The sequence below is a fragment of the Lolium perenne genome, chromosome 1 (genome assembly GCF_019359855.2).
Source record: "Lolium perenne isolate Kyuss_39 chromosome 1, Kyuss_2.0, whole genome shotgun sequence".
Lineage (NCBI taxonomy): Eukaryota > Viridiplantae > Streptophyta > Magnoliopsida > Poales > Poaceae > Lolium > Lolium perenne.
The window spans coordinates 40,815,096-40,843,052 of NC_067244.2; the positions used below are offsets into that span (position 1 = coordinate 40,815,096).

Below are 27,957 nucleotides of genomic sequence, written 5' to 3' on the forward strand. Positions count from 1 at the left end.
AGTCAGAGAGATGGTTTAGGTTTGGTATTTCTAAAAATTCCCAGTATATTTCAAAATTGTTACTCCTCCACGCCGCAGGCCGCGCACGGTTACCGACCTAACCCGCACGCCGCCCGACGCCGTCGCCGGCCACCGACCTTGCGCGGGCGTGTGGAGGAAGGATGACGTACACAGCGATCGACACGTTCTACCCGCCGGCGGAGCAGCTCCGGGATTCGCCGTCCCGCCGCGACGGCGTCGACGAGCCCGCCGAGGCCTCCCTCCGCGCCTACGGCTGCCAGCTCGTCCAGGAGGCCGGGATCCTGCTCCGAGTGTATCCTCCCCTGAATCCCTAAACCCGTACTGTAGCATCCCTTCTCCCCCTCGTCCTCTTCCTCTCTTGGATTCTGTTAAATTGCTGGTGGGAGAACCTTCGATTTTCATTGCGCCCTTTAACACGGCGCAGGTCCTCCTCCACCGCTTCTCCTGCAAGCAGTCGCTCGCCCGGATCAGCGTCAAGGTGAGATTAAGCACCCCCCCCCCCCCCAAACTCATTCCGATTTCACTGAACCTGCATAATAATAATGTTCCAATGGCGACAACCAACTGAAATTTCATCCGACCATTGCTTCCCATCATGCCTGCTTGCAGAGAGTCGCGGCGACGTGCGTCTGGCTATCGTCGAAGCTGGAGGAGAGCCCCAGGGGATTGGAGAGCGTCATCCGCGTGTTCCATAGGATCGAATGCAGGAGGCACGGCGTAGGATTTTAGTTACCGGCAAAGTGAAATAACAAATCCTTGTTTGTTGTCCTGCAGGAAGAACTGGTCACGGATCTCTCGAGGCTGGAGAGACGCGTGCTCAAGGAATTGGGGTACGTCTGCCATGTTGAGCACCCTCACAAGTATCCAGTTACTTAGTGAGATTCTTTGGTGAAATTGGTTGATGATGTTTTTTTTTTTTTATCTCAAGCTATTCTTGTGCTGCTGTTATGCTTGTGAAACGTCAAACTCAGACATCTCGAGTTATTGGCATTGCCAGTAGTTGCATCCCAGATCCCTTCTTGTCAATTTGTCATCACGAATTATTTCCTCATCTTGAGACAGCGGATAAGATCAACATCATATACCTCCAAATTGCATGAATTGCTCTTGTCCTATTACAGTTGTCTTCATTAGACCACTTTTTATCTGTACTAGTACTAGGTAGAAACTAACCTTTCTTTGTTCATTTTGCTTACCAGCTTGCGCACAACTCTCTGTGTGAGATTCAAGAGCGAGGTAGTAGCATGCGGGGTTATGTACGCTGCGGCCAGGAGATCCGGAGTTCCCCTTCCAGAAGACCCACCGTGGTGGACGCTATTTGATGCTGACGAGGCAGGGATTCAGGAGGTCTGCAGAGTCATCGCTCACCTCTACAGCCTTCCTAGCCCACAGTACTTACCAGTTTGATAGAAGTTCAGCCATAGCTAGAATTTTCTGAATTTTGTAGTTGCTAGATTGAACACTTGATATACCAATGTCTGAAGCTATCTTCACGATAACGAAATCAGGATGTGTCACTGCATCACTCTTCATGTTGTGTGCCCCAAACAAGTGAATTTTCAGGAGCAATGTGTGGGAGAATGTCAAACCCGTTTTACAGTGGCAGATATATGTTCGTTGAACTGTCTTCAGGGTGATGAAACCAGGATGTGTCAGTTCATCGCTCTTCATGTGGTATATGGCCGCAGACGACTAGTTTTTTTTTTTCCCTGTGGTTTATCTTCTGCAGCATGTGCTGGAGAATGTAAGACCCCTTGTACTCCAGATGTATGTCAATTGACTCGTGTCGTGGTGTAACGTTAGTTTCTACAAAATGCATGCCCCGTTCCAGGTATGTCTTGCTTTTTGGGCATTGAGCCATGTACCATTTATACCGTCCTCTGAATCATGTCATTTTGCTTCTTTATATTGTCTAATTTTACGCTTGTGCTGGTGAGCAGGCGATCTACCATGTTCAGTTCACAGTCAAGTCACTCTAATTGTATGGAGAGGCTCACGCCTAGTGGCCAGCACTCGGCCAAGTTGGCATACGAGGTGCAATTTTTGAGGTCCACATCTTCTAGCATGAATAAGACGATTTGGAAGGCTTGTGCGCCTTCTAAGATGAAGTTTTTGTATGGCTTGTCTCAATCAAAATAGAATAACGGTGGACTGGTTGGAGAAAAAAAGGTGGCTAAATTGTGGGCTTTGTCCTCTTTGTAAGCAATGTAGAGTCCGTCAACCATTCATTTGTCCATTGCCATTTCATCCTAAAATAGAATTTGAACGGTGAATTGCTTGGAGAAGCGAGAGTGGCCAAATTATGGGCTTTGTCCTCTTTGTAAGCAACGTGTGGAGTTCGTCAACCCTTTATTTGTCCATTGCTGTTTCACCCTACGCCTTTGAGGGCTCGCAAAGGAAAGGATGGGCATCCCGGAGATCAATACTAGTCAATGGGCGGGCCTCGATATTTCAGAATGGTGTAAGACGATGTCGGGGAGCTCTATCCCGGTCGCAAGGCTATGTCATCACTCACTTTGCTCATTGATTGGAAAGTCTGAAATGAAGGCAATGCTAGGGTCTTCCACAACAAGCATGCACCCTCTCACGTAGTCTTTGATAAGCAAGAAAGAATCATGTTTGTGGGTCTTAGCGGGTGCTAAGCGCTTGAGCCAAATGATGACGGGAGAGTGATCGTTGTAATAAATATTTTTCTATAGTCTTGTAAAACTTCTACTTAATCAATACATGGGGGCAAAGTTTTTACCTCCGTTTAAAAAAAAACTTTAATTGTAAACCAAGCAACAACTTACCGCAACCAATGTGGAATAAATCAAGAAAGCTATGGCCATCTACTAGCTAGTATAGAAGGCTAGTCCAGTCTCACATCATTGACTAGCAGCCATCCATGACTTCATGTCCCTTTTACTTTCTCCTGAACATACTTTTGTATCACAGTAATAGAATATGTTTACAGCAAGAAAAAATCCTGCTGTTTTCGTCCAATAGCAATTTTTATCTTTGTTGTCATTTTTTTATTGTTGTTCTTGAGAAAAACAGTAGAAAATATGGAGCATTTCTAAAATTGTTTTGTGACTTTTTTTTATTCTTTGTTCTTGAGAAAAGGGGGTTCCCTCCGCACTCACCGGTTTCATCAGTGGAAGCCGACGAAGTCATAAACAAGTGCTCCAACGGAAGGTTCCTCGTAGCTGCATTTCCACTCGCGCACTCGCTCCCGGTCAGTCTTCGTCGCGGTCCCGCATCGCTCTCTCCTCCCACGCTGCCCGTCCTCCGCATCTTCCTCCTCCGGGCCGTTGCCGCCGCCGTCCGCCACGCAGCTGAGGTAGGAGCGACCCGCGCCCCACTTCGTCTTCTCTTCCGTCTTCCCCTCAAAATCATCATGCATTCAAGGTGTTCGACGGTTTGGGCTGCGCTAGCATGGTTCTGTTGATTACGATGTACATTTCCTTGCCACAAATCGATGCTTGCCTTTCCTTCTTACACGAAATGATAAGCGCGCTTTCGAGAGAAAAAAAATCGTGGTGGATACTTGGTTGGACTCCCTGTCGGCATCGATTTCGCCTGGAAGATAAACTAATAGATTAGTGAAGTCGCACGCTCTCTTCAAGTTCTTGCTTATTTCTTTTTGCTGTACGGATAAGCATGGATGGTTCAGTTTGCTGTCTTACTCTTACCTGCTCTGCTACAGCAGTTTCTTGGTTAGTATAGTTGTTTAATCTATCTGAAGCCATTGTTTTGTTTGCCGAAATAAAAGACCTTATTAGCAGCCGATGGCTGAAGAATAGTCTCAAACAAGGACAAGTGCTCGTCCAGCTTGTTTTCACAGAGCTAACCAATATATGATTGAACAATACTTTATAAGAAGGAGAAATACTTGTCCTGCTTGTTTCAGACAAGTGTACAGGATGCAGAACCATCAAACGTTTTCAGCAGTCTCTGCAGGTCCGTCGTTCTCGGCTGCGCCGCGACGAAGAATGGACAGGCTCGACGGTTCTGCCCGTCTTATGATCGTTTCGGATCTTGACCAGACGATGGTGCGTACCTCGATTGGATCCTTTCGTTTATCCCGAAAGAACCTGCCCAACCATTTCTGTGTCTGGCCACTGTTTTGACTTTTGGGTTGTGCACCTGACATGCAGGTCGATCACCATGATCCGGAGAACTTGGCCTTGCTTCGCTTCCAGGCGCTCTGGGAGTCGGAGTACTCCCAGGATTCTCTGCTGGTGTTCTCCACCGGAAGAACACCGGTCAGTTACAGGGGTCTGAGGAAGATAAAGCCTTTGCTCACTCCGGACATCACCATCATGTCGGTGGGCACCGTGATAGCGTATGGTGAGGAGATGACTCCTGATGTTGGCTGGGAGGAATTGCTGAATAACAGGTGGGATAAGGATATTGTTGTTCAGGAGACAGCTAAGTTCCCTCAGCTAAAACCTCAGGCATGTCCAATGGGTTGCACGGCTACTTTTCGATAGGTTGTTTCAAATTTTACTAGCTGAACTAAGATATCTGTTTTTCACTTTGTCTTTTGTGGATGCAGCCAGAGAGGAATCAAGGTCCTCACAAGGTCAGCTTTTTTGTTGACAAGCAGGGTGCTCAGGAAGTGATTAATTCTCTTCCCCAGAAACTGCAGGAATGTGGGGTAAGGCAAGACAGGCCTTGGTGATCTTCTTTTTCTCTCTTGCTTTGAATTTTTGACTGAGTTTTGTTAGGACCAGAGCATTATTTAGCGGTATTTTATTTGGACTTTACTGCTTTCTTTCTGTGATTAGCTAGATGTGAAGATAATCTATAGTAGCGGGGAGGCCCTAGATGTATTGCCACGAGGTGCGGGGAAAGGGCAGGCTCTTGTATATTTACTTGAGAAGTTCAATTTGTGTGGGAAACCACCAAGCAATGTTCTTGTGTGTGGTGACTCTGGAAATGATGCGGATTTATTCAGCGTTCCATCTGCCTATGGTGTCATGGTCAGTGTAAAAGCAGTTGTTTGAAGGTGTTTCAGTGAAGTTCATTGGTGACAATGATTACCCATATAAGCTTAATACAGAGTTTCTAAACCATATTCAGGTCAGCAATGCCCAAGAGGAGCTTCTTCAGTGGTATGAAGATAAAGGAAGGGATAACTTTAAGATGATTCATTCAACTGAGAGATGCGCTTCTGGTATCATGCAAGCTATTGCACACTTCAAACTAGGACCTAGTGTGTCTGTAAGAGATCTTGAATTCCCATACCTGAAGGTAGACACCATCAAGCCTGCGGATATAGTGGTGAAGTTTTATGTTCTCTATGAGAAGTGGCGGAGGGGCGAGGTTCAGAATTCTCCATCAGTTATGCAGTACTTGAAAAGCATTACTGTAAGTACATTCCCTTGTTTCTTAGACTAACCCGGTTTATGTTTCTTCATATGTTTTCTGCATTACCATGTCGTTTCTTTTGTACATGTCAGAAGAGAAACTGGATGTAATTTTTGCGAAGCAATTTTTGATCTTTTTTGTAGCTTACTTTAGACTGATAGCTTATTTTGTATAGCATCAAAATGGCACACTGATACAACCTTGTGGAACTGAGCGGTCACTTCATGCATGCATTGATGCACTGAGTTCATGCTATGGTGACCAACAAGGAAAAAAGTTCCGAGCATGGGTGGACCGCCTTGTTTCATCACCGATTGGTACAAGTAACTGGTTGGTGAGGTTTGACAATTGGGAGATGGAAGGTATAGATCCTAAGAACTCTTCACATAATTAAGTTATTGCACGCCGTCAGTTATCCATAATCCTTGGATTCACCGTAATTACTTGTCTTGTGTTTCCTCATTGTATCGCGTGTCCATACTAATGCTTGTGCCACACTCAGGTGATGCGCAATATTGCTGTCGGACAACTCTTCTGGTGAATATGAAGGTAAATTATCAGATTTCCGCAGAAATCCTTGCATATGCCCTGCAGTAGTTATGTGCGCACACTGCATGCTGAACTACCGATCTGCTTGAACTTGCAGCCCAAGACTCCAGAGGGCTTGGAACTGACACACATCCACAAGACTTGGCTTGAAGGATATTCTGCAGGGAGTGACCATGCGTTCATCTTATAGATCATCTAACCACTTGCAGTATATGCACCACTTGCAGTATATGCACGGGATCTCTGAAAGTCAAGATAGAATGACAAATGTACTGGTACTTGTGTAAGTGGACCTCACGGCTGATTCGAACTACTGTACCGTTGTGGTGCTCCCAGAGAGGGCCTATCCTCATATCGATTTCGTGTGCAACAAAGAATTGTTCAACGATTCTATCTCATGAAGTTGTGAAGAGATACCTAAATTAGGGGAATCATCTCATTGCACTAGAATGTTGTAGTTACACAGAATCATTTGGCGATGTACTTGATGCTCGCGAGCTGGTGCAAGTGGGCACCAATCCTTGCCCGGGACAGTTAAAGTTGGTAATCCGTTCCTCCGAACTTTCGTATTGCTGTTATCTTTGTTTCCTGGCCCTGGTTGGCAAGGTCCAATGAGATTTAGCGTTGTTGTTTCAGGTTTCTGCCAGTCACTGATCTCTTAGTCGTAGCCAATGAGGTTGTGTCAAACATATTATCAGCCAATGAGATTGCGACTATGGTCGCATGTGACAAATGGAAGAAGATGTATCTCGAGAATGTCAGTTCAAGATCGTAAGCTCTTGCAATCTATGGCTAGTTCTAACACATGAGAAGATGCACCGTTTAACTGGCAAGCTGGTTAACATGGCCTGATCCATTCGGCCACACGCCCACACCAGTTATGTTCAACTGTACTGCAACTGTTACAACCTTTAATCCCACTGAAAAGATACACCAAGATCTTGGTAGTATTTTGCCTGGACAAATATAACTTTTTTTAGGGGAAAATAAAAATAAAAATAACTCTGTTAAGGAAAATATTTTCTATCATTCTACTCACCAAAGAAGTGTCTAATCTACTCCCTATTAAAACACATAAGATAAGATGGTTTGGATTTAAAGTAAAACAAAAAATGAAGAATGTAGATAACCCAAAACTGCAAATGGAGGTGAGCTACATGTAGCCCTTTATTTTCAAAAATTTAGAAATCATACTTTTAAGTTTAAAAAGAAGTCTGAAACAAAATTCTGGACGTAACCAATGATGAAATCAACAAACCTGCAAAATCTCAATGTGAAATTCTTAGTTTTCTTTTTTCTTTTAAAACTCAAACTTGAAATGCAAATAACTTGAGATTGAAAAATCCAAACGATGAAACCAATTTTGTTGGAAAGAGGACGACAAGAGCTACCACCATAAAAATTAAAATTGTGAAAACAAGTGGGGGAGTATATGATTTTTAGACTGAAACCTCTAAACGGGGAGAACCGAGAAAACTCCAATATAAAAAACGCAACAAGTGATCTACGCGAAATCCGTTTTTCGATGAACTAGAGCTTGTCATGGAAATAACCACAAGCTCTAAAACACCACATGAATAGGATTGAAATAACAACCAAGAAAGATGATGCAAGGATGCAAAGGTTTGACCGCACTCCGAACGATACGATTGAGTTACTCACTCGAGAGCCCCTTGATAGTACGACGTCTAGCCTACAAACCGGTCTCCCAACTAAACCACGAAATCGGTAAGAAAGAAACTCTATCAAGAGAAAACCTTAACCTTGCGTATTCCATTTGAGCTAGATGATGCCGATCTTGACCGCGACAAGATGGAATACCATTTTTGATTGTCCTTGCACTATGAAGTCTTACGGATTGCTCCCCCTCACTCCACGATGGGAGAGAACCTTCTTCGATACATCTTCACATATACATGAACACCATATGAATGGTAAGTTTTAAGCATATGATCTCTTCGAGCTGACTTATCTTGAACTTGCACCTCATTTCTTCTTATTGCAACCTTGAAGCCAACATATGGTTCAAGCGGGGCCTATAGACAACTCCTACACATATGATTCAATGTAAACATTAGTCCATAAAGATTGTCATTAATTACCAAAATCACACATGGAGGCTCCATGCACTTTCAAAGATGCCTTAAGGCAACCGCTGGATGGAGGACATATCGGGCAGGATGGACACTGAAGTTGTAAGCCATTGTGTTAAACTATGGCTTTCCATCACCGGTGTGAGTCGGGACCCGGCCCATGAGGACATCTTCTCATGGCCAAAATCGCCGCCTGGACTGTATACTACCAAGCCAACCTACACTGTGCTATGCCAAGGTTTGATGTTGCTATTTGCATATATAGAATTCAAGGGCCACACTCAAATGCAAAATATTTGTGTGGTTGACGGTCCAATAAAGGTTTTGGACTTCGAACATGAGGATGCAACATAGGCTGCAAGAATAGATCATTGCTTTACTTGCCTGCAAGAGGAGGACATGGCCAACCACATCAAGATCCAATGCTTGTATGCTCACGAGGTATGGTTTAGAGTCTTCTACTTTGCCCATCTAGTGATACCACCACCAGGACTGAATCCATCCTTGTTCCGTGGTTGCTGGATATCTGACAAACACAAAGAAAGAAAGAAGGCTTTCTAGAGATCCTGGTGATTCTTACATGTTGGTCACTATGGAAGCAGTGTAGCGTCAGAACTTTCAGCAATATACGGCTGCAATGCTCTGTGGAGGCCTTGGCCTGCATGGGTTAGGGATGAACTCAGTACTTGGGTCATGGTATGTGTGGGTGGGTGCAAACTGATAGTGAGAGGCGTGGATGTGCGTGCTTGTGCTGCTCGCATCGTTTAGCATGTTCTTGTAAATTGTTGCGCTCTTCTATAAATCTATGGTACATCTTTGACATATCCTCGAAAAAAACAGAATCAACAATTATTCAAGTGATATGGTGGGTTAGCAATGAATTGAGTATTTGCCACGTTTGTGTAGTCATATAAGTTAGAAAGTTACCAGTTGCAACACTTCTTTTTACGCTTTACATATTTGTCAAGTTATGTGTCAGCAACATGTGGCGATTATAAGGCAAATATGCAATAAAAATATATAGTGTGGCAAAATATGCAAATACTCATATCTTAGCAACTTAACCAAATTGTGCACTACAAATATACTACCCTCGTTCCTAATATAAAACCTTTTAAATTAGCTTTTAAAAAGGATTATAGTCCCTCCGCTTTTGTTTTATAAGATGTTTGGTTTTTGAAAGATTCACTCACTTTTATATCTAGTCTATTTTTAGTATGTAGAGGGAGTATTTTAGAAGGGGGATGGATAAATACGGAGGCAAAGGATCAAAGGTGGAAGTAATCATCTACGACGAAATAAAGGAGGGCGTTTCTGGAAAGTCCATGTAACTTGGGCAAAGATCAAATTCCCCAAGGAGTCCTTGGCAAGGACCCGTGGGTTTGATCAGGTAAACTGGTAAAGGGTTTGCTCACCCAAATTTCAGTTCCCCAACCTTTCCGACGCAGCGGCGCGCGAGCGTCCCGGCGATCGTGAGCGGTCGACGGCTTGCTTCCGGCCCCGACCCGCTCCTCCCTAGGTCAACAATGCCGCTCGCCGCCACTCAAGAGGGAGAGGCGTCGGGGTCCAGAGCCCCTAAGCCCCGACGCGGCCGCAGCTCCACCGGCGCCGCCGCTCAAGAGGGAGTGGCGTCGGGGTCCAGAGCCTCTGCGCCCCGCCGTGGCCGCAGCTCCACCGGCGCCGCCATGCCCACGACGACGGCTCGGTCCATGGCGCTTGTGCGTACGCGGCCCCAATCCTCGGGCTCCCAATCGCCACAAAGAAGGAATAGGAAGGGGAGGGCGGCTGGGAACCAGAGATCGAACAAACGCAAGAGGACCAGGGAGGAGAAGGAGGAGGATGAGGAAAGGGAGGAGGAGGAGGAGGAGAATGATGAGGAAAGGGAGGAGGAGGAGGTCTCGTCAGCAGGAAGCTCCCCCCTTCGCGAGCTCCACGTACCGGATGAGATGTATGATCTTGACGAAAGTGTATGGGAAACAATTAAGAAAGCGCGAGGCGATATCAAGGCAAAGCTAGGTTTGTTCTTCAAGCCCTCTCGCTTCCTTTATTATCGTGCACACCATTTAGTACCAAGGATACAAGAACCAGAACTTCTGTCCTAGGAACAATAGCATCTCCAATTATAGCGGTGTAAAATATATCTGTTGTAATCATCCTCATTGTGTATGAGACAAATTTATGCATTCCTATTTGGGTCATATTCTATGGTTGTGATCCCACCAGATGTCTTTTTGATTCCATCCAAAATCGAATTTTACGGTATATGCGCTTATGATCTCCCCTTCTATGCCATGCGGAAATGACTTCTCTGGAATTATGGCCTTTACCACCATGGTGTTGTCCATGGATCAAATTATTTTGTTGATAGGAAGGGACACTAGTACTCTCTACGGCCCAAATTAATCGGCGCAGCCATATACTATGTCCAGTACAAGTGTACCGCTGAGTTATTTTAGCATATGTTCTTGCAATATTTAGTATATGCAACTCCACTATGTCTGAGTTTTAGGATGTGTACATGTCTTGCTGGTAGCACATGTTGGTGAGATGTGCCACATAACTTGAGATTCGAGTTAGTGTAGCGGTGTATCCTTGAAGTATCAATTCCCCTCCTTAGATGACGACATATCATCTTCCTAATACCGCAAAAGTCATATAATATGTTTGGGTAGTGGAGTTTACTTTATATTTTTATTTTCTTGTAGCTCGCCGCAGGGCATGGCCCACGCTTAATACACTCATGATTAGAGGTTTCAAGTGCGTGCTTGATGATCCAAATTTGGTTCCTGACCGTGAACCTGCAAGAAAGGCGGTGCTTTATGCTGCTCAATCTGTGGTTGGACTTACATCCACTGTTGGTAATAACAATGATACCTTGGCCCTTTATTTGCTAGCATCATAGAGACATAGTTTTTTGCTGACATTTTCAGAATTTGTAGATGGTAAGCCGCTAGCACGATGCTGTGGTTTCTGGGTTCATTGGGATGAGAAGAATAAGATTGGCACGGTTTTGACAACATCACGTCTAATTTGCACCAAGTCATCGTCCATGAACGCCTGGTTAGGACAAGAAAAGTATGATATTGATGCTGAGGTGAGTTCTTAAGAATATTTTAACTTTGGTTCAGCGCAAAAGTTATTTATATTCTGCTATTATTTCTCAACAATACATCCCGTGCAAACTGTTAAACTTGGGGGGTTTGTGGTTCATATTTGCTTAAGGAAGGAAACACGGAAGATGTTTGGTAGCTGCTCCCTCAGGACATCAACAATGCAAACGTAACAGTTCCCTTCTAAGACTACTAGAAATAACATGTGACTTTCATGATTTGATAACAAATACCCAGTTTTATTTTGCTCTTTCTTAGCTGGCTAAATAGTTTGACATTTGAATGTCCCTTCTGAATTGTCAAATTAACCACCAGGAACTGGCTGCTTTTGAATGTTATATCCTTCAGAATAATGCTAGTTGATTGGTGCTCTCAGTGGTTAAGGTTTAATTAGCGGTTGCTGAATTGTGCGGCAGTGAACTTATTTATAACCTTTTGTGGAAGAATAACCACAAAGGAAGAAATGTTCTGGTTAGCCAAACACTAGGGAAAAGTTGGCTGGACAGGAAGGGGTTATCATAATCAAGCAGGATGTGAACATCTCAGTATTTTCTATTTGATAGACTTTGCTCACATATTTGTTCTGATATGTATAGATATGAACATCTCAATATTTCCTAATTGATAGAGTTCAATCACATATTTTAAATGTATCATGGTCTATTAGGAGGAAATGCATTCCCAACCAACTGAAGTTAATTAGTTACTTAAATGCAACAACAACATCAAAGCCTATTTCCCAAGCAAGTTGGGGTAGGCCTAGGAGTTGGGATGCAAGTAATCATCTGCTATGTGTGTGCATTGTGTGTGTTCTTAGAAGCATAAATAAAAGGATAAGTTCTACCTCTGTCATTGCTGTATGATAAACTAGCAAATTTGGTAGTTTATGTTGTAATTTTTAGAAACACATAAATCTTGCATTTTGCACTGTTTATAGGTTCTTGTTCACCTGCGGGGTAACACCACCGAAAAGGCCCACCTGCAGTATCTTCAGAAGCACTATGATTTGGCCTTTTTCAGTGTTAAAGTAGATCAGCCTGTCCATATACTGCTTTACAATGATGGTGTGAAACACGCTGACAAAGTTTTTGAGCTTGGAAGAGATGAGAGTTCGTTTCTACGGATAAGCCATGGTGTGGTGAAAAACTCGAAACCAAACTTGCTTCAAAGATATCACTATATGCATGTAGATGGTGCAGACCTACATGCTAAGGTACAAACTGTATTTTATCTTGAGACTGAATTGTTCATTATCCTGCTATTTTTGGCAATGTTATTTTGAGGTTATATTTTTGTCAATTGCCGTTATTGTGTCTGAATGTTTCCAATACAATTTTCTAGTATGGCAAGGGAGGGCCACTCATTGACTTTGATGGAAAAATTGTGGGAATGGTCAATGGCAACACGAGAGGGTCATTTATGCCATCTTCCATTTTAGTCAAGTGCTTGCAGCTATGGAGGAAATTTCAGTACGTTCTTTTTTCCTTTAGTTCTGTTGTACCGCCACTAAAATATTCTTATTTACTATTTTTGCTTGTTGTTGGAAGTTGAACTCCTCAGATTTTTATTCGCCAAGTCAAGTCGAGTCGCCCACCAGTTGGCTAAAAGACTAGGTAGATTAGTTGGTGACTGACTAGTTGGGACTAATCGCCCAAAGTTGCCCCAACTAGTCAGTTATTTTTACTTTTTACAGTAGAGGATGAGAGGAGAGGGAGATGTCGTGGCAGCAGGGATGGTCGAAGATGGAGTTGTAGTGGTAGATCAGCTTGAAGGAGACGAGGTAACCAGAAGCTAAGCTCCTGGCGGCCGTTGCTTCGGTGCAGTCCAGATGAGCTCCAGGAAGAAGACAGACTCCTTGTTGATAAGTATGGGCATAACTGGCCCATGAAGGCCCAATAAAAAACTCTAGCTTTCTTTAAGCAATCCAGTGCGTCCATACTTCTCCAAGCAATCTATGCCGTCCATTCCAACTAGAAGGAGGCAAGTGGCCAGTGGGACAATGCTCTGTTTCACAATAGCTGCCACTGCGACATCCTTCTCTCCCTTCCCCATGCTTTCTTCTTTCCCTCACGTGACACCTTCAGCAAAGTAGATCGATGGCCGGTGGTGTCCTAAACCAAAATTCTGGCCGCGAGTATGGTGGGCTCATAGTCACTGATTAGTCGGAGATTAGTTGCTGGCTAGCCTTTGAGTTGCGTGACTTTCTCGTCTAGTCAAGTTGCTGCAGCTAGCCAGTAGCCACCCTCCCTACAGCGACTAGGTGATTAATCGGTAACTAACCAGCGATTAGCCGGCGAATCGAAAACCTTGGTGGTGATTCATAGCTTCATCAAAGGCTATCTAATTCCAGTCTATTCTTGATGTTGTGGAGTGTGAACTACCAGCAGAGAGTCCAACATTGAGAGGCCGGGAGTCCTTACTGCACTAGGATATTTAGGATTGAAGGAGTCTAATTGCTTAAGTATACATATCATGTTAGAAAAGATAAATCCGTAAAGGGCCTAAGCATCTAGCATGTAAGGATGTCCTCTATCCATGTTAGAGAAGCAAGAAGAATCAATCTAATCTCCCCGAAGTTAATCTCTCATCTAGACCTATGTTTACCAATCCCTCGTTGATATTCTGTGTTTCTTCGGTATGGCAGTTCTCTTGTGAATCAATGTTCACAACACTCGATCAAAGCCAATTCGCACAAACTTAGTTCTTTAGTTTATTACTCTCCAATTGAGTTTTCCACTTTGATTTCTTTGAAGTTGTTAGGGAATACCCTTTATCTGGTGTAGCTTAGATCAACATGAACTTATGGTCAGAGAAACACTATTTGCTAATAAAAATATTTTGTCTAGCAGGGCAAAAAAGATAATTTTGGTATAGTATTGTTATTTTTTTGATACAGTAGATATAAATTTTGTTGAGCTCATGTTTACTCATTTGTAGTGTATACTGGATGATTTTTTTGGTGTAGGTGCATCCCTCGGCCTCACCTTGGAATGAAGTTTTGGTCAATCAAGTTTGTAGACATTGCCCTTGCTGAGAATATATTGTACATGTGCAATATTGATGATGGCCTAATTGTTAAAGAGGTATATGCATGTGTACGCTGTTTATTACTAGACTCCGGTTAGCTTTCTTGTGAGTGTTCATCTATCATGCATATTGAGTGGTTATTACAAGTTTTAGGTGTCAGAAGGCTCTCTCGCTGAAAAACTTGGAATACGAGACGGTGATGTCATCAGATGTGTTAATGGAAAACACATCTCTACTACAGTTGAGGTAGATGTAGTATGGATTTATTAGGTTTGAAGTAATATGAAAATAATACACAATACATTCTAGTCTGTATGTTATTGGCTTACATAATTTGTTGTCGCTGTTGTCAGTTAGAGAATTTGTTGCTGGGCATATGCGAGGATGAGAGTGGCAACCTTAATTCTAAAGTGAATGTTGAGGTAGTTAATTTTATGCTTTATTCCTACAGTTCATGCCTTTATAAGAAAATTATGATTAGGAAAATGTTGGCACTAACAAATATATGATTTTACCTTTCTAGCTTTGGGTATTTCACATACGCAAGTCTCTCTGGAGAAACAGAACATTAACTGTAAATGTGTCTGATGAAGGTGAAGTTGTTGCCAAAGGAGGTATGCATCATTTATCGAACTATTATCTTCAAGGACTTGCATTACTTTTTGTAAATGAACTTTCACACATTTGCCATTACCTTTTGCTACACATTTTCCATTTCTCTATCTATGAAGTTCAAAGTTCAGTGCCTAGAAAAGAGAAAAAAAAGACCAAAACAAGCATCCTTTGTTTTTGCCACCCATGGTTGGTCAGCGCTAGTTAGACCCTGCCCCAGGCACTATGTGATACCAGGGCAGACGGAAACATTGAGCATTTTGGGCTATTGACGATCTGAGAATTTGCCAAGTACAGTATTATTTTGCAACACTTTTGCATGTCAGGTTGTATTACTCTCGCGTAAATATCTCTAAAATGCAATTTTATTGTAAATAGTAAGATTTTAGACCTCACAAAAATAGCAAAAATTTATCTCTTATATTTCTCTAAAAAAAAGTAGGTCCCTTGGCCATGACACAAAATTATCTAAGAAATAGCAGCTATCAAACAGTGAAAGCATTACAGATTCTAGAAAATAAATAAGCATTAGGTCTTTCCAAAAAGTGTCAGGACTGAATAATTGCCAATTTCGAAAGCAGTAGGACTGCACACTTGTCATTACCCCTGTGCATATACGGTTTAAGTAGGATTACACAAAAAACCCTGTACTCCCTCCGGTATAAACTAATTGGCGATGTGAGTAGCTCTTTCTAAAATAATGTAGTTGAGGAATCTTCGTTCAAAAGAATCAGGTAGCTAGCTATCAGAACTTGGCAAGTACTCAGAATAATTTGGTTGTTGAAACTGTAAGAACCTAATAGCTAGGTAGTCGCAGCCTGAAAAGTGTTTAGAACAATATTGTAGCTGAATCGGAGATCCTAGTAGTTTCCTTCAAAAGAATCTGGTAGCTATTCGATCAGAACCTGGTAAGCCTTCAAATTAATTTGGTTATTGAAATGCTCAGAATCTAATAGCTAGGTAGTCACAACCTGAAAAGTGTTCGAAACAATATGGTAGCTGAATCAGAAAGCCTAGTAGTTGCCTTCGAAAGAATCCGGTAGCTATTTGATCAGAACCTGGCAAGTGTCCAGATTAATATGGCAGGTGAATCACGGAGCCTAATAGCTACCCTCAAGAGAATCGGGTAGCTAGATAGTCAGAATCGGGTAAGCGATGAGAAAAATCTGGCAGTTAAATTGGCCAAATCGGAAGTGTAGTACCTGCCTTTAAAATGATTTAGTAGCTACTAGTAAGTGCCTCAAAACAATAATCCTAGTGGGTTCCAAAAAATCTAGTGCCTCAAATCTAGTCACGACTAGCCGTATGTAAAACTTATGTTTATTTTCAAAAAATTGGTAGGATTATCAGTAAGTCTGGCTAGATTTAAAAAACACAGAGTGTAGCTAGATAGTCTAGATAGTTGCTTTTTGTTACTGCATTTAGCTGTCAGCTGCTGTTGGGATATGTGAATGCAACTTACGCGCAAGCTGACATCCTTTGTATTAGGCGCGCTGCCCAGGCCATGCTTAGCCTACTAATGGGCCATCGCACAGGACTCCGCATGAGCGGGGCCTCTAGGTAGCAACGCCCAACCATCTAATGGGCAAACCGCGAAACTGGTTTGATTTGGGTTGGGTCGGCGGGTTGGCCGGTTTGGAACCAAACCATGCACAGGCTTAGCCATTACAAGTCTGAAACCACAATAGTATCTGCTGCAGATGCTGTCGCAATCTGACCATAGGGCGACGTTTGTGGCTAGCTTGATGTAAGAGGTCTTGTTACTTGGCAAACTACGGATCTTTTCCTTTGACTTTCTGCCACTACTTTCTTACACGGCTCTTTCTGGAGCCGCATCAGTTCTAGAAATCAAAATAAATGCACCAGCCTAAGTTCATTAGGTTTACATAAGAACAACGAATTTACAAAATCTGAACAAATAACTTTTAAGTATATGAAGAGTACCTACAGTGCTCTCACCAATAAAGGGAGCAGTTTGTTCATCTTCTGAAAATTCTTGGTTAGCTGACTCTTTGCACTTTCTCTGTATATGGCCACAGACAGAAATTTTTATGTCCTTTAGATTTCTTGGCTGCAATCATTTACCTTTGGTCAATTTTCTTGTAGCTTCTCACTGATTCGAGCACTAGAGCAAATATGATGGTTGGGGTGTTTCCCTTAACCTGCAAATGATTATGAATGCGCAAACTGAAAATAAAACAATGGCATAAACTGTTGCAAGTTAGAGGGAGAGACTAATGGCAAATATGTAATGCTCCTTTTTTTTGACGTAATGCTCCCTTTAGAAGTTCACTGTGTTATAAAGTATATTCCTTAACTGAGACGTCTTTCTTTGTGCAGCTCGTTATCCTTTTGGATCACCAAGTGGGCCCACTGAAACACCAGGATCGATGCAGACTTGAGGGCTTGAGGGAGACACCATGGTCGATACCGAATCGCTTCGTCACATGCTAATGATGAATTTAGGGAGTTCAGGGCAGACATGGTTTTGGTGAAGGACGAGTGTGAAACCTCCAAGTTTCTGCTAAATGTCGTATTCCTTTTGCATGAATATGGCAACTTGTCATGTGAGCTCCCCGTGACTCTGCACATTTCCAGATGTTGGTTGAGATCTGACACTTGATGATAGACGAATCCGCGAAGCATGAGAGACAAGGCAGCGATTGTTTATACACTTTATTGTCGCATTTTTCTTGGGGCATCAAAGGAAAACTCAGAAAAGAGCTTTAGGCTACGGAAAATGCATGAGTAAACTCCGGTGCTTTTCCACCCTATATCTGACCAATCAAACAAGTTTGAGATCCGCTCTGCTAGAACCGGTGCTCTGTTGGCAAATTAAAAGTATTTTTAGACAAACCCGTCAGTATATGTAGCCATATAGTACCATTTTCTCTAATTTTCTCCTGCGTTTAGCCCAGCCCACACGGTCCAACGTCCAACGGAGCAGCCCACCCGAGCTTGTATTCTTGTCGAGCGCAGCCGCACACAACCTTGCCGCTGCTTTACCGCCGCCTCCGTGGTCCGTCCGGCAGGTTATACTCGCCTCCTTGTCCATCTCATCGTTGGTGGAGGGGGGGAGGGGGGTATAGTGATGGATCTCGTTGGTGGCGTTGAGGGGGGGGGGGGGCGGGGGGGGGGATTTTCTGGTCGCTCCTCTCATAGAGTGATGGATCTCGTTCAGTCTACGCCTATTATATGTTTAGTGTCAAAATATCCACATCAATTCAAGGGTTCAAAAGCGACAACTTCGGCTCTCGTCCTTGGGGCACGTGCAGGAAGACTTCTCGACTGTCATCAACAACATCAAACCGGCTTCGATAGGAGTGCAGCAATAGCAGCACGTCGACGGTTCGCTCTAGCGGCGGCAATGGTCCTTAGGTGGTCTAGAAACCTTGACGTGATTTTTATTATGGTTGGGGTGATTTGTGCTTCTTGTGAACTTCTATAGTAGATCTGGATTTTTTTTTTAAAAAAAATGGATGGCCGAAGGAAATTTGTTAGCATGCAAAATATTAGGAGCATCACCACTCGAAACCCCATTTTTGAAGAATAAAAAGGACGGGGGAAATTTGTTAGTATGCAAAATATTAGGAGCATCCCCACTGAAAACCCCATTTTTCGAAGAATAAAAAGGATGGCTCAAGGAAATTTGTTAGTATGCAAAATATTAAGAGCATCTTTACTCAAAACTCTAATACAAGATCCGGCGTTTGGTCATATAGGGGTGCCAGCCCCCATTTTGCCATCTTTTTAAAGCTTTGTAGGACGTGCGGCCTATTTCGTTGGGCTCGTGTGGCCTGTTTTCATTGGGCTCGTTGGGCGTGCCGGCGCCTCCAATTGCCTCCCTATAGGCTGGGTTGGCATGGTAGCGCTTCATGGATAGTGAGCGGCGTGCATTCGATGCAAAAGAAATTTGGGGAGCATGGTTGGACACGATCAGGTGCTCCCATATTCCGTTTGGGGGTCTTTAGAACATCTCTAGCATACACCGCAAACCCCAAAAACGTTGATGGAGAGCACTCCAAACGTGTCTGGGCTGAAAAAACGGCTCGCATTCCAGACACCGCAAAACCAGCATATTCCCTATCCTGGCCCATAATTAGCTTTTTTCCCTCCTTGCTGAAGCTTCTTCTTCCCCGCGCCCACGCCGGCTGACTGCGCCCGCCGCCCCCGCCGGCCGACCGCACCCGCCGCCTGACGGCTACCCGCCTGCGCCCAGCAGTCGCTCCGCCCACCGGCTCTGCCCGCTCCGAATTCCGGCGAATTTTGGTAGACTCCGGAGGTTGTATGGGCTGAAATTTCTTTCTCACCAACGCGAAAGTCAGGATGAGTTTCTCTCGGAAGGCCCCGCGGGGTAGTTGGGGTTTGCGCGACGTGAAAACTGGATAGACTGGAAAAATATTTTGGATCGGAGGGTCACCTTTTTTCTTCTCCAAAACTGTAAAAGGCGGATGTAGGCGGATGGGATGTCTCCTAAAGAGGTCTGAGTGAAGATGCTCTTAGAGGGGGGAGTGGAGATGCTCCAACAAACACCGGTTTGGTCATCTGGCACGAGGCTTCCCGCATTCCATACAGTATATGCGGTCGGAAATCCGCTCTCAACCATATCGTTGATTTGAGTTAGGTTCAAAATCAACACTGACTTTGGCTTCGAAAAGGCACCCAGCTAACGCCAGATTTACTAGTACAAAGTAAGTAGCATAGTCTATATTCAGACACGGCGACAACAACGCATAGACGGCAGCGACATTAAAAGGAAGGTCACACCATATGCTCCGAAAGGAAATAGCGCACAACACAAATGATTCAGCAATCTCCAGTGATCCATTCCTCCCTACCATAGTTCGTGATGGCCGATAAGTTCGACCACGTTCAGACCACATCAACCAACACACTTTGCATTGAACATTAGTTCCCCAACTGATAAGCACAACAATCTTCTAACTAAAACTCAGCACAAACCAAGAGTAATAACGCACTCCAGGGGCTAACCAGTTCCAGCATATAGATATCCAGATCAAACGCAGCAAAAACCACTGGACTGTCCAACGAATCATACGCAAAGCGAAGCATGTGCTTCGTCAAAATAACATCTAAGCCTAAGTTTGGTCCCGTTGACACATAATAGCTGGTAAACAGAGAGTTAAGTGCGAGGCCTGTGACCTCTCAAAAGTTGACAACAGTTGGAGTGTTCAGAATCGATACTTTGGATCAAACTTCAGGAACAAGTTCGTGTTGGCTAATATGTGACTCCAAAATCATTCAGCGATCATGCAGCAGATGAAGCAAGCTTGGTTGTCGATAAAAACTACAATAGAACACAGTTAGATGACAGAGTTTAAGGCAACAGGAGATTAGTTTTAATACACAAAGAAAGTTGGCAATAAAACTTAGGAAAGTAATATATGATGGGTAGAATTGAACTTCAGCTTACAGTGCTTCCCCATTCTTATCGAATTTATAGAAAAAGCAAATTAATGAAAGGGCAGTCCATCTGCACCAGTCTGTGCAGTTCTCCTAAACCACAAGGTGGTATTCACACCCATAAGATGTACAGTACTACACAAAATTACACCATTCTTACTGGTTTTTCTTTGCTAATCCACCAGTGAACAATTTAAAGAAAGAGTCAACTAGAATAGGAATACCCAGCCACACATAACCACAAACGATGGACTGCAGATTTATAAGATATGGAAGAATTAGACCATCCTTTAACTGAGAACTGAGCTCTAGCTCAGTGGCAAGGCAAGCGAGTGCGCAGCCAGCCCACCCGGGTTTGAATCCCCATGCACGGTAATTTCGCAGCAGGGGCGAATAAACCGGGAAAGTCTCATCATACCTAACAACGTATAGCCAAGGGAGGGATCATTCCCCCGTTGGTCAACGTTTTTTTTTTAGACCATCCTTTAACTAGTACTGACCATCACCAGTGAAGATCACAAAACGGAAAGCAAAGCTCTAAATCAAGGAAAACAAAGTAAATTATGGTATTCTAACTTCTAAGATGACATTCTGAAGCAACAGAAAATTGATCTAAAGCAGCCTCACAGTTGATCTATTCTTGCAGTTCAACACCATATATAACAACTAAGATTAAAAATTAATGCAGCAACCAAGGTAAGGTTTGTTTCTTACCAGTAAGAGAAGTTGTCCTGGCATTTTGTGCACAAAAAGAAATAGCATGGTGAAGCTACTAGTCCTCGGCTCCTGGCCTGCAGATCCACCAATTGACAATATCAAAAAAAAAAGTCACCTAGAATAGGAATATCCAGTCACACGTAAACACAAAGGATGGACTGCAGAGTCAATAAGATATGGAAAGCATCAGACTATTATCTAACTTGTACACACAATTACCAGCGCAGATCACAAAACAGAAACCAAATCTCTAAACTGAGGAAAATAGAGAGTAAATTATGGTACTATAAGTCTAAGATCACATTCTGAGGCAACAGAACATTGATTTAAAGCAACCTCAAGACTGATCTATTCTTGCAGTTCCACAAAGATATAAACACTAAGAGCAAAACTAATTGTTGCAGCAATCAAGATATGTTTGCTTACTTACATGTAACAGACGTGGATCTGGCATGTTGCGTACAAGAAAAACATCAGAGTCAAATCACTAGTCATGCCCTGCATATTATTTGTGAACAAACTATTATTGAGCATATTTACAAGATGATAAAAACCTAAATATTTCAAAAAGATCGAGAGAACTTACGAAGGATGACGCCTCGTTGCACCAGAAAGGGTATGATATCAGCAATGCGCACAAAGTACGAGAAAGGGCCTCCAAAACCCCCGTGCAACATCCCAATAACCTTCCCATTGCCATTCAGTAAAGGTGCTCCAGAGCTGCCCTCTTCACTTGCTATCTTGACTTCTAGCAGATTTATCCTGTATCCAACGGGGTTATCCTCGCCTAAATCATTGAATGATCTTGAAGTGTGAGAAACACAACCCTTTACTGCTGTCCTATGTCGCAACGGAGGCCAGGACACCATGACGCAATTGTCAAATGCAACTGGGCAGGTTTGACTGAAAGGAAGATGAGGATGATTTCTCAGGCAGATCTCGTCCAAATTCATCACATCTGCTCGAGGCACTTGTATAAGCATCAAGTCATCTCGACAACTAAGGCCAATGATATGACCTTGCGCATAAACCCGATTAGGATGTATATCTTGCCCAGGCCTGCGGAAGCTCATCTCGTAGTGATCACATATGACCTGTGTAATAAACATCCTATTGGCATCATCCCTGGACAGAGGATGATCAGCTGAGAAAACATGTCCAATAACGTGAGCGCATGTTAAGATCTTGAAGTAATGTGGCCCTTCTTGAACAACAAATCCTGTGGCAGTATGCCCTTCCCCATTGAACAATGCATCTCTTTCATCCTCCGGAACATGGTCTACCGTCTCCACAAGCTCTTTCAGTTCTTCAGTGCACTCTGGGTCATGCATGATATTGATAAAGAATATAGACTGTTTGCTCTTCTCCAGGATCCATTTCTCTAAATGACCGGAGAACGCATTTGGCGCAGGCGCAGCCATCTGGCAACACGAAAAGGAAAAGAAGATGGGATTTCAAAACAAGAATATAAGATTATGTGTGGTGCAAACAAAATCCATTTCTCTGATGAGGAAGACAGAGCTGCTAGAATTTGTACCAACCAATAATATTTGCTATTTAGCATTTTTTTTTTGTTTCTGCACTTCCTGTCCTACTTCTACAGTACAGTTTGTTGCATTTTCATTATAGTTTATCTGACAAACGAAAGCCTATAAGTACAAGCAATGCAAACTTTCTCAGGTCGTGACCAAAGCAAAGCTAATCTGACGGGCTTCTGAAATAAAATGGTTTCTGAACCTAATTAACTGGCAGTACATGTACCATAAACAAAAAAAAATCTATCACAAGCAATGCCCACCTAGGGGCTTACACTAGGATATAAGATTACATGCGGTGCAAACAGAATCCATCTCGCTGATACGTAAGTCACAGCTGCCAGAATTTTTTAGCGACCCATAATATTTGTTACTTATCGATGTAATTTATTTTGCTTTTGCACTTCCTGTTCTACAGTATAGTTTGTTGCATTTCCATTATAATTTATCCGATGAACCAAAGGCTATAACCTATAAGTACAAGTATCAAGTATCAGGTCGTGACCAAAGCGAAGCTAATCTGATGGGCATCTGCAATAAAATGGCCTCTGAACCTAAATGGCAGTACTGCTTGATTCAACAGTGTCAGATCATCAGAGGAAGCTTTTGCTGCTCAATAGGGGCTTAATATTTGTACTGTGTCAAATCATCAGAGGAAGCTTTGCTGCTGGCATAAGTTAGTAATATATACCTTGGCCTCCCACAACCTCGGGCAGCTTCACGAACCGTTGCAGGTCCTCCTTATACGGCAGCACGCTGCAGCCTCTTCTCGAACAGCGGTTTCGTCACCTTCGTCTGCAAACAAACAAAGCCCAATTGAATCAGACTAGCGTCTTCTTCCTCCCCGGCACCTGCACCTTGCCGCCAGGCCTCGCGTCGGGAGACGGCGCATGGAGGAAGAGGAGAGGGGGTACCTTGAGTCGCCGCTGCCGAACTCCTTCTGCCTCTTGTCGAAGAGCGGTTTCGTCGCCTTCGTCTGCAACCAAAACCAGCCCAACCGAATCAGATTACCGAGTTCTTCTTCGCGGGCACCGGCGGCTTGCCGGCTCGCTTCGGGCCGGAGACGGCACAGAGAGGAAGAGAAGAAGGGTACCTTGGTCGCCGCTCCGGAGTGCGCGGGTCCACCGCGCGTCGCCGCTGCTGCCGCTTCTTAGGTGGCAGCGCTTCCGCCGACGCCGAACTGCTTCGGCCTCTTCTCGAAGAGCGGTTTCGTCGGCTTCTTCTGCAACCAAAACCAGCCCAACCGAATCAGATTGCCGACTTCTTCTTCGCGGGCACCGGCGGCTTGCCGGCTCGCTTCGGGCCGGAGACGGCACATGGAGGAAGAGGAGAAGGAGTACCTGAGTCGCCGCGCCGGAGTGCGCGGGTCCACCGCGCGTCGCCGCTGCTACCGAGTAGGCGGGGCCGCCGCGCGAGCGCCGCGCCGCTCCGCCCAGCCGCCGCAGCCCTAGCTCGACTGCTCGAAGTGGAAGATCGGTGTCTCGCCACAAAGCATCAAATGGAAACTGTACGAAACTGTGGAAACATGGAACCTCGCGGTCAGATGAGAAAAGTGCGGTCCAGATCCCTTTTCTCCCTGTGCACCTAGGCTGACGGGTGGGTCCAGCGGGTGTGATGTTGCCAGCTCACGTGGAGAAAGTGTGCGTGACAGCCGGCGTGTTTAGGGCATGGCCAATGCATTGCCCGAGGGTGCTGCCTCGCAGCTTTATTTTGGTTCGGGTGGTTCAAATTAGGTTCGGATAAAGAGGCAGCTTCTTCATCAGGAGGCAGCCTCTTCAGCCATAAAGTGAAAATTGAGTGAAAATGTGAGAGAGAAAAAGAAAAATCAAATCAGCTTTTGAGAGAAAGACATATTAATTGAACCACAACATGGCATGCATATGTCAAAAGTTTTATCCAAACCTAGTTGGACAGCTGCCTCCATTGCTCATGCCCTTATGTGCCTTGTGTACAATGGAAACACTGGACACTCGATTAGTCCCACAATAACTTTCTGTCATGTTTCGCAACAAATAATGGACAGCGCTGACCGTCCCCCCCCTCCCCCCCCCCCCCCGATCAACGTGGCGGCGCTGGTAGCAACAGCTGTCGGCGGTGGCCGAAGATGGCGCATTTTCTCCGATCTGTACTCTACCCCAATGGAGAATACCCTCATCAGCAGCATCGTCCCGCGCACGTTGCTTCTGTTGGAGATATGCCCAAGAGGCAATAATAAAGTGGTTATTATATATCTTTGTGTTTATGATAAATGTTTATATACCATACTATAATTGTATTAACCGAAACATTGATACATGTGTGTTATGTAAACAATAATGAGTCCCTAGTAAGCCTCTTGTATAACTAGCTTGTTGATTAATAGATGATCATAGTTTCATGATCATGAACATTGGATGTTATTAATAACAAGGTTATGTCATTATATGAATGATGTAATGGACACACCCAATTAAGCGTAGCATAAGATCACGTCATTAAGTTATTTGCTATAAGCTTTCGATACATAGTTACCTAGTCCTTTCGACCATGAGATCATGTAAATCACTTATACCGGAAAGGTACTTTGATTACATCAAACGCCACTGCGTAAATGGGTGGTTATAAAGGTGGGATTAAGTATCCGGAAAGTATGAGTTGAGGCATATGGATCAACAGTGAGATTTGTCCATCCCGATGACGGATAGATATACTCTGGGCCCTCTCGGTGGAATGTCGTCTAAATAGCTTGCAAGCATATGAATGGTTCATAAGAGACCACATACCACGGTATGAGTAAAGAGTACTTGTCAGGAGACGAGGTTGAACAAGGTATAGAAATACCGATGATCAAACCACGGACAAGTAAAATATCGCGTGACAAAGGGAATCAGTATCGTATGTGAATGGTTCATTCGATCACTAAGTCATCGTTGAATATGTGGGAGCCATTATGGATCTCCATATACGCTATTGGTTATTGGTCGGAGAGAGGTCTCAACCATGTCTACATAGTTCGCGAACCGTAGGGTGACACACTTAAGGTTTGATGTCGTATTAGTAGATATTGAATATGGAATGGAGTTCGAAGTTTTGTTCGGAGTCTCGGATGGGATCCAGGACATCACGAGGAGTTCTGGAATGGTCCGGAGAATAAGATTCATATATAGGAAGTCATTTTATAAGTTTGAAAATGATCCGGTGCATTTATGGAAGGTTCTAGAAGGTTCTAGAAAAGTCCGAAAGAAATCATTATGGAAGGCGGAGTCCCGGAGGGACTCCACCAAGCTTGGCCGGCCAACCCTAAGGGGGTGGAGTCCTAGGTAGACTCCACCAAGGTGGCCGGCCACCCCCTCCCAAGGAAAGGTGGGAATCCCACCTAGAGTGGGAATCCCACCTTGGGTAGGTTTCATGTCATATGGAAGGTTTTGGTTTGGGGTCTTATTCGAAGACTTGTAGACCAACTCTTGGGGGTTCCACCTATAAAAAGAGGGACAAGGGGAGGGGGCCGGCCACCACAAGCCCTAGCTTGGCCGCACCCCTCAAGTGGTCGGCGACCCCCTCTCCCCAAACCCTAGCCGCCCTCCTCCTCCACCTCTCCCGCATACGCTTAGTGAAGCTCCGCCGGAGATCTGCATCAACACCGCCACCACGCCGTCGTGCTGCCGGGATTCAAGGAGGATCTACTACTTCCGCTGCCCGGTGGAACGGGGAGAAGGACGTCGTCTTCATCAACACCGAACGTGTGACCGGGTATGGAGGTGCTGCCCGATTGTGGCACCGTCAAGATCTTCTACGCGCTTTTGAAAGCGGCAAGTGATCATCTTCTGCAACAACGAGATCTAATCTCGTAGGCTTTGGAAATCTTCAAGGGTTAGTCTCGTTCATCCCCTTGTTGCTACCGTCTTCTATATTGCATCTTGGCTTGGATTGCGTTCTCGCGGTAGGAATTTTTTTTGTTTTCTATGCTACGAATCCCTACAGTGGTATCAGAGCCGTGTCTATGCATAGATGGTTGCACGAGTAGAACACAATTGTTTTGTGGGCGTTGATGCTTTGTTGTCTTTAGTTTGAGTACTTTGCATCTTTGTGGCATAGTGGGATGAAGCGGCTCGGGCTAACTTTACATGACCACGTTCATGAGATTTGCTCCACGCTCGACATGCAACTTGTATTGCATAAGTGGCTTTGCGGGTGTCTGTCTCTCCTACTATAGTGAAGATTCAATTTACTCTTCTATTGAAAACACTAGTATCACCGTTGTGGTTCATGTTCGTAGGTAGATTAGGGGTGTGTTTGGTAGCCCGGGCCAAGGGAGAATAGCTATCTGTTCTCATACAAGCTGATCCTAACTAAGCTAAGCTCAGATTTTTTCACGTGTTTGGTAGGTTGTGTTGGTTGAGACATGCTGAGTACATCAGTTGTTTGGAGGGCTGTATGGGGTGAGATATGCTGAGGAGGTCTAAGATTTGCACAAAAACCCCTGAACACAAAAATAAAAAGCAATCAGATCCCTGCATACAAAATAAAAAGCAATCGGGTCCCTGTCAGAAACGCAATCGGGTCCCTGGCGACGAAACTCCGGCGAGGATGCTCCGTCGAGCGAGCTCCGGTGGCGGCGCGAGGCCGTGGCTGGTCGTCGCGGAGCTGGCCGTCCGGGCGCTGGCCGTGGCTGGTCGTCGCGGAGCTGGCCGTCCGGGCGCGAGGCCGTGGCCGGTCGCGTGTGCTCTGGCGAGGATGCTCCGTCGAGCGAGCTCCGGTGGCGGCGGCGAGGCCGTGGCTGGTCGTCGCGGAGCTGGCCGTCCGGGCGCTGGCCGTGGCTGGTCGTCACAGAGCTGGCCGTCCGGGCGCGAGGCCGTGGCCGGTCGCGTGTGCTCTGGCGAAGGAGCTCCGGTGGCGAAGGATCTCCGCTGACCGTGGCTGTCCCAGGCGAGGGAGCTCCGGCGTGAAGGTGCGGGGCGGCCATCGGCGTCATCCGGCGTCGAGGAGGCGGCGCAGAGGGCGGCGTCAAGAGCGGGCGATTTTGGAGCGAGAGCGGTTACGGGGGGGAATGAGCGAGACTGGTCTGACCCCTGTTGGATTTTGGCCCAGCCGCGAGGCGCGGGGGGTTTTTTCCGGGCGAGGTCAGCCCTGCCCAGGTGCGAAGCTCGATTTGAGCTTCTCTGTCGGGCAGGGCTGAGAGGCCTTTTCCGGGTGAGTTGGGCAGTGCCCACTTGGGAGAGCCGACCTACCAAACAGCTAAAATCTCAGAAATCTCTGTTGAGATGGGATTTTCTGGGTTGGCCCGACCTACCAAACACACCCTAGATCTCACTCGAAAACCCTAAACCACGTAAAATATACAAACCAAATTAGAGACGTCTAACTTGTTTTTGCAGGGTTTGGTGATGTGATATGGCCATAATGTGATGATGAATATGTATGAGATGATCATTATTGTATTGTGGCAACCGGCAGGAGCCTTATGGTTGTCTTTAAATTTCATGTTGAGTAGTATTTCAAAGAAGTTGTAATAGTTGCTACATGGGAGAACAATCA

At 44.7% G+C, this 27,957-nt stretch overlaps 2 protein-coding genes, 2 long non-coding RNA genes and 1 pseudogene across 5 annotated transcripts; 3 read left to right on the forward strand and 2 right to left on the reverse strand.

Moving 5' to 3' along the window:
- Positions 1 to 2: 2 nt before the first annotated feature.
- Positions 3 to 1,663, forward strand: LOC127334809 (uncharacterized). 2 transcript variants are annotated; one of them, XR_007872509.1, is made up of 4 exons: positions 3 to 339; positions 446 to 499; positions 631 to 851; positions 1,221 to 1,663. XR_007872509.1 is itself a non-coding variant. In XM_051361366.1 (4 exons), exons 1-3 carry the CDS (start codon positions 162 to 164, stop codon positions 740 to 742), a joined length of 318 nt encoding a protein of 105 aa, XP_051217326.1. In that variant the 5' UTR covers positions 3 to 161; the 3' UTR covers positions 743 to 851; positions 1,221 to 1,663. The 2 variants fall into 2 exon arrangements, 1 of the variants encoding a protein (XP_051217326.1); XM_051361366.1 differs by having other exon boundaries at positions 3 to 313.
- Positions 1,664 to 3,153: 1,490 nt separating this feature from the next.
- Positions 3,154 to 6,458, forward strand: LOC127347526 (probable sucrose-phosphatase 3; annotated as a pseudogene).
- A 2,948-nt stretch (positions 6,459 to 9,406) lies between these two features.
- LOC127347535 (uncharacterized) lies at positions 9,407 to 17,541 on the forward strand. The gene is made up of 10 exons (XM_051373713.2): positions 9,407 to 10,034; positions 10,724 to 10,876; positions 10,958 to 11,112; positions 12,066 to 12,341; positions 12,470 to 12,597; positions 14,094 to 14,211; positions 14,309 to 14,401; positions 14,509 to 14,577; positions 14,679 to 14,769; positions 17,108 to 17,541. Exons 1-10 carry the CDS (start codon positions 9,545 to 9,547, stop codon positions 17,167 to 17,169), a joined length of 1,635 nt encoding a protein of 544 aa, XP_051229673.1. The 5' UTR covers positions 9,407 to 9,544; the 3' UTR covers positions 17,170 to 17,541.
- Positions 17,542 to 19,755: 2,214 nt separating this feature from the next.
- LOC127347550 (uncharacterized) lies at positions 19,756 to 21,406 on the reverse strand. Its single transcript, XR_007879641.1, has 3 exons — positions 21,339 to 21,406; positions 20,906 to 20,982; positions 19,756 to 20,075 (listed from the first exon to the last, which is right to left on the reverse strand). It is a non-coding gene; the product is annotated as an uncharacterized lncRNA (long non-coding RNA).
- Positions 21,407 to 23,134: 1,728 nt separating this feature from the next.
- LOC127347556 (uncharacterized) lies at positions 23,135 to 23,662 on the reverse strand. The gene is made up of 3 exons (XR_007879642.2): positions 23,537 to 23,662; positions 23,358 to 23,419; positions 23,135 to 23,238 (listed from the first exon to the last, which is right to left on the reverse strand). It is a non-coding gene; the product is annotated as an uncharacterized lncRNA (long non-coding RNA).
- Positions 23,663 to 27,957: the final 4,295 nt, after the last annotated feature.

Bases quoted from the DNA above. Each gene is read 5' to 3' on its own strand.
- LOC127334809 (XM_051361366.1), top strand. From the start codon at position 162: ATGACGTACACAGCGATCGACACGTTCTACCCGCCGGCGGAGCAGCTC. The intron at 314-445 runs GTATCCTCCCCT...AACACGGCGCAG, and splicing joins GCCGGGATCCTGCTCCGAGT to GTCCTCCTCCACCGCTTCTC. The intron at 500-630 runs GTGAGATTAAGC...GCCTGCTTGCAG, and splicing joins TCGCCCGGATCAGCGTCAAG to AGAGTCGCGGCGACGTGCGT.
- LOC127347535 (XM_051373713.2), top strand. From the start codon at position 9,545: ATGCCGCTCGCCGCCACTCAAGAGGGAGAGGCGTCGGGGTCCAGAGCC. The intron at 10,035-10,723 runs GTTTGTTCTTCA...ATTTTCTTGTAG, and splicing joins CGATATCAAGGCAAAGCTAG to CTCGCCGCAGGGCATGGCCC. The intron at 12,342-12,469 runs GTACAAACTGTA...ACAATTTTCTAG, and splicing joins GTGCAGACCTACATGCTAAG to TATGGCAAGGGAGGGCCACT.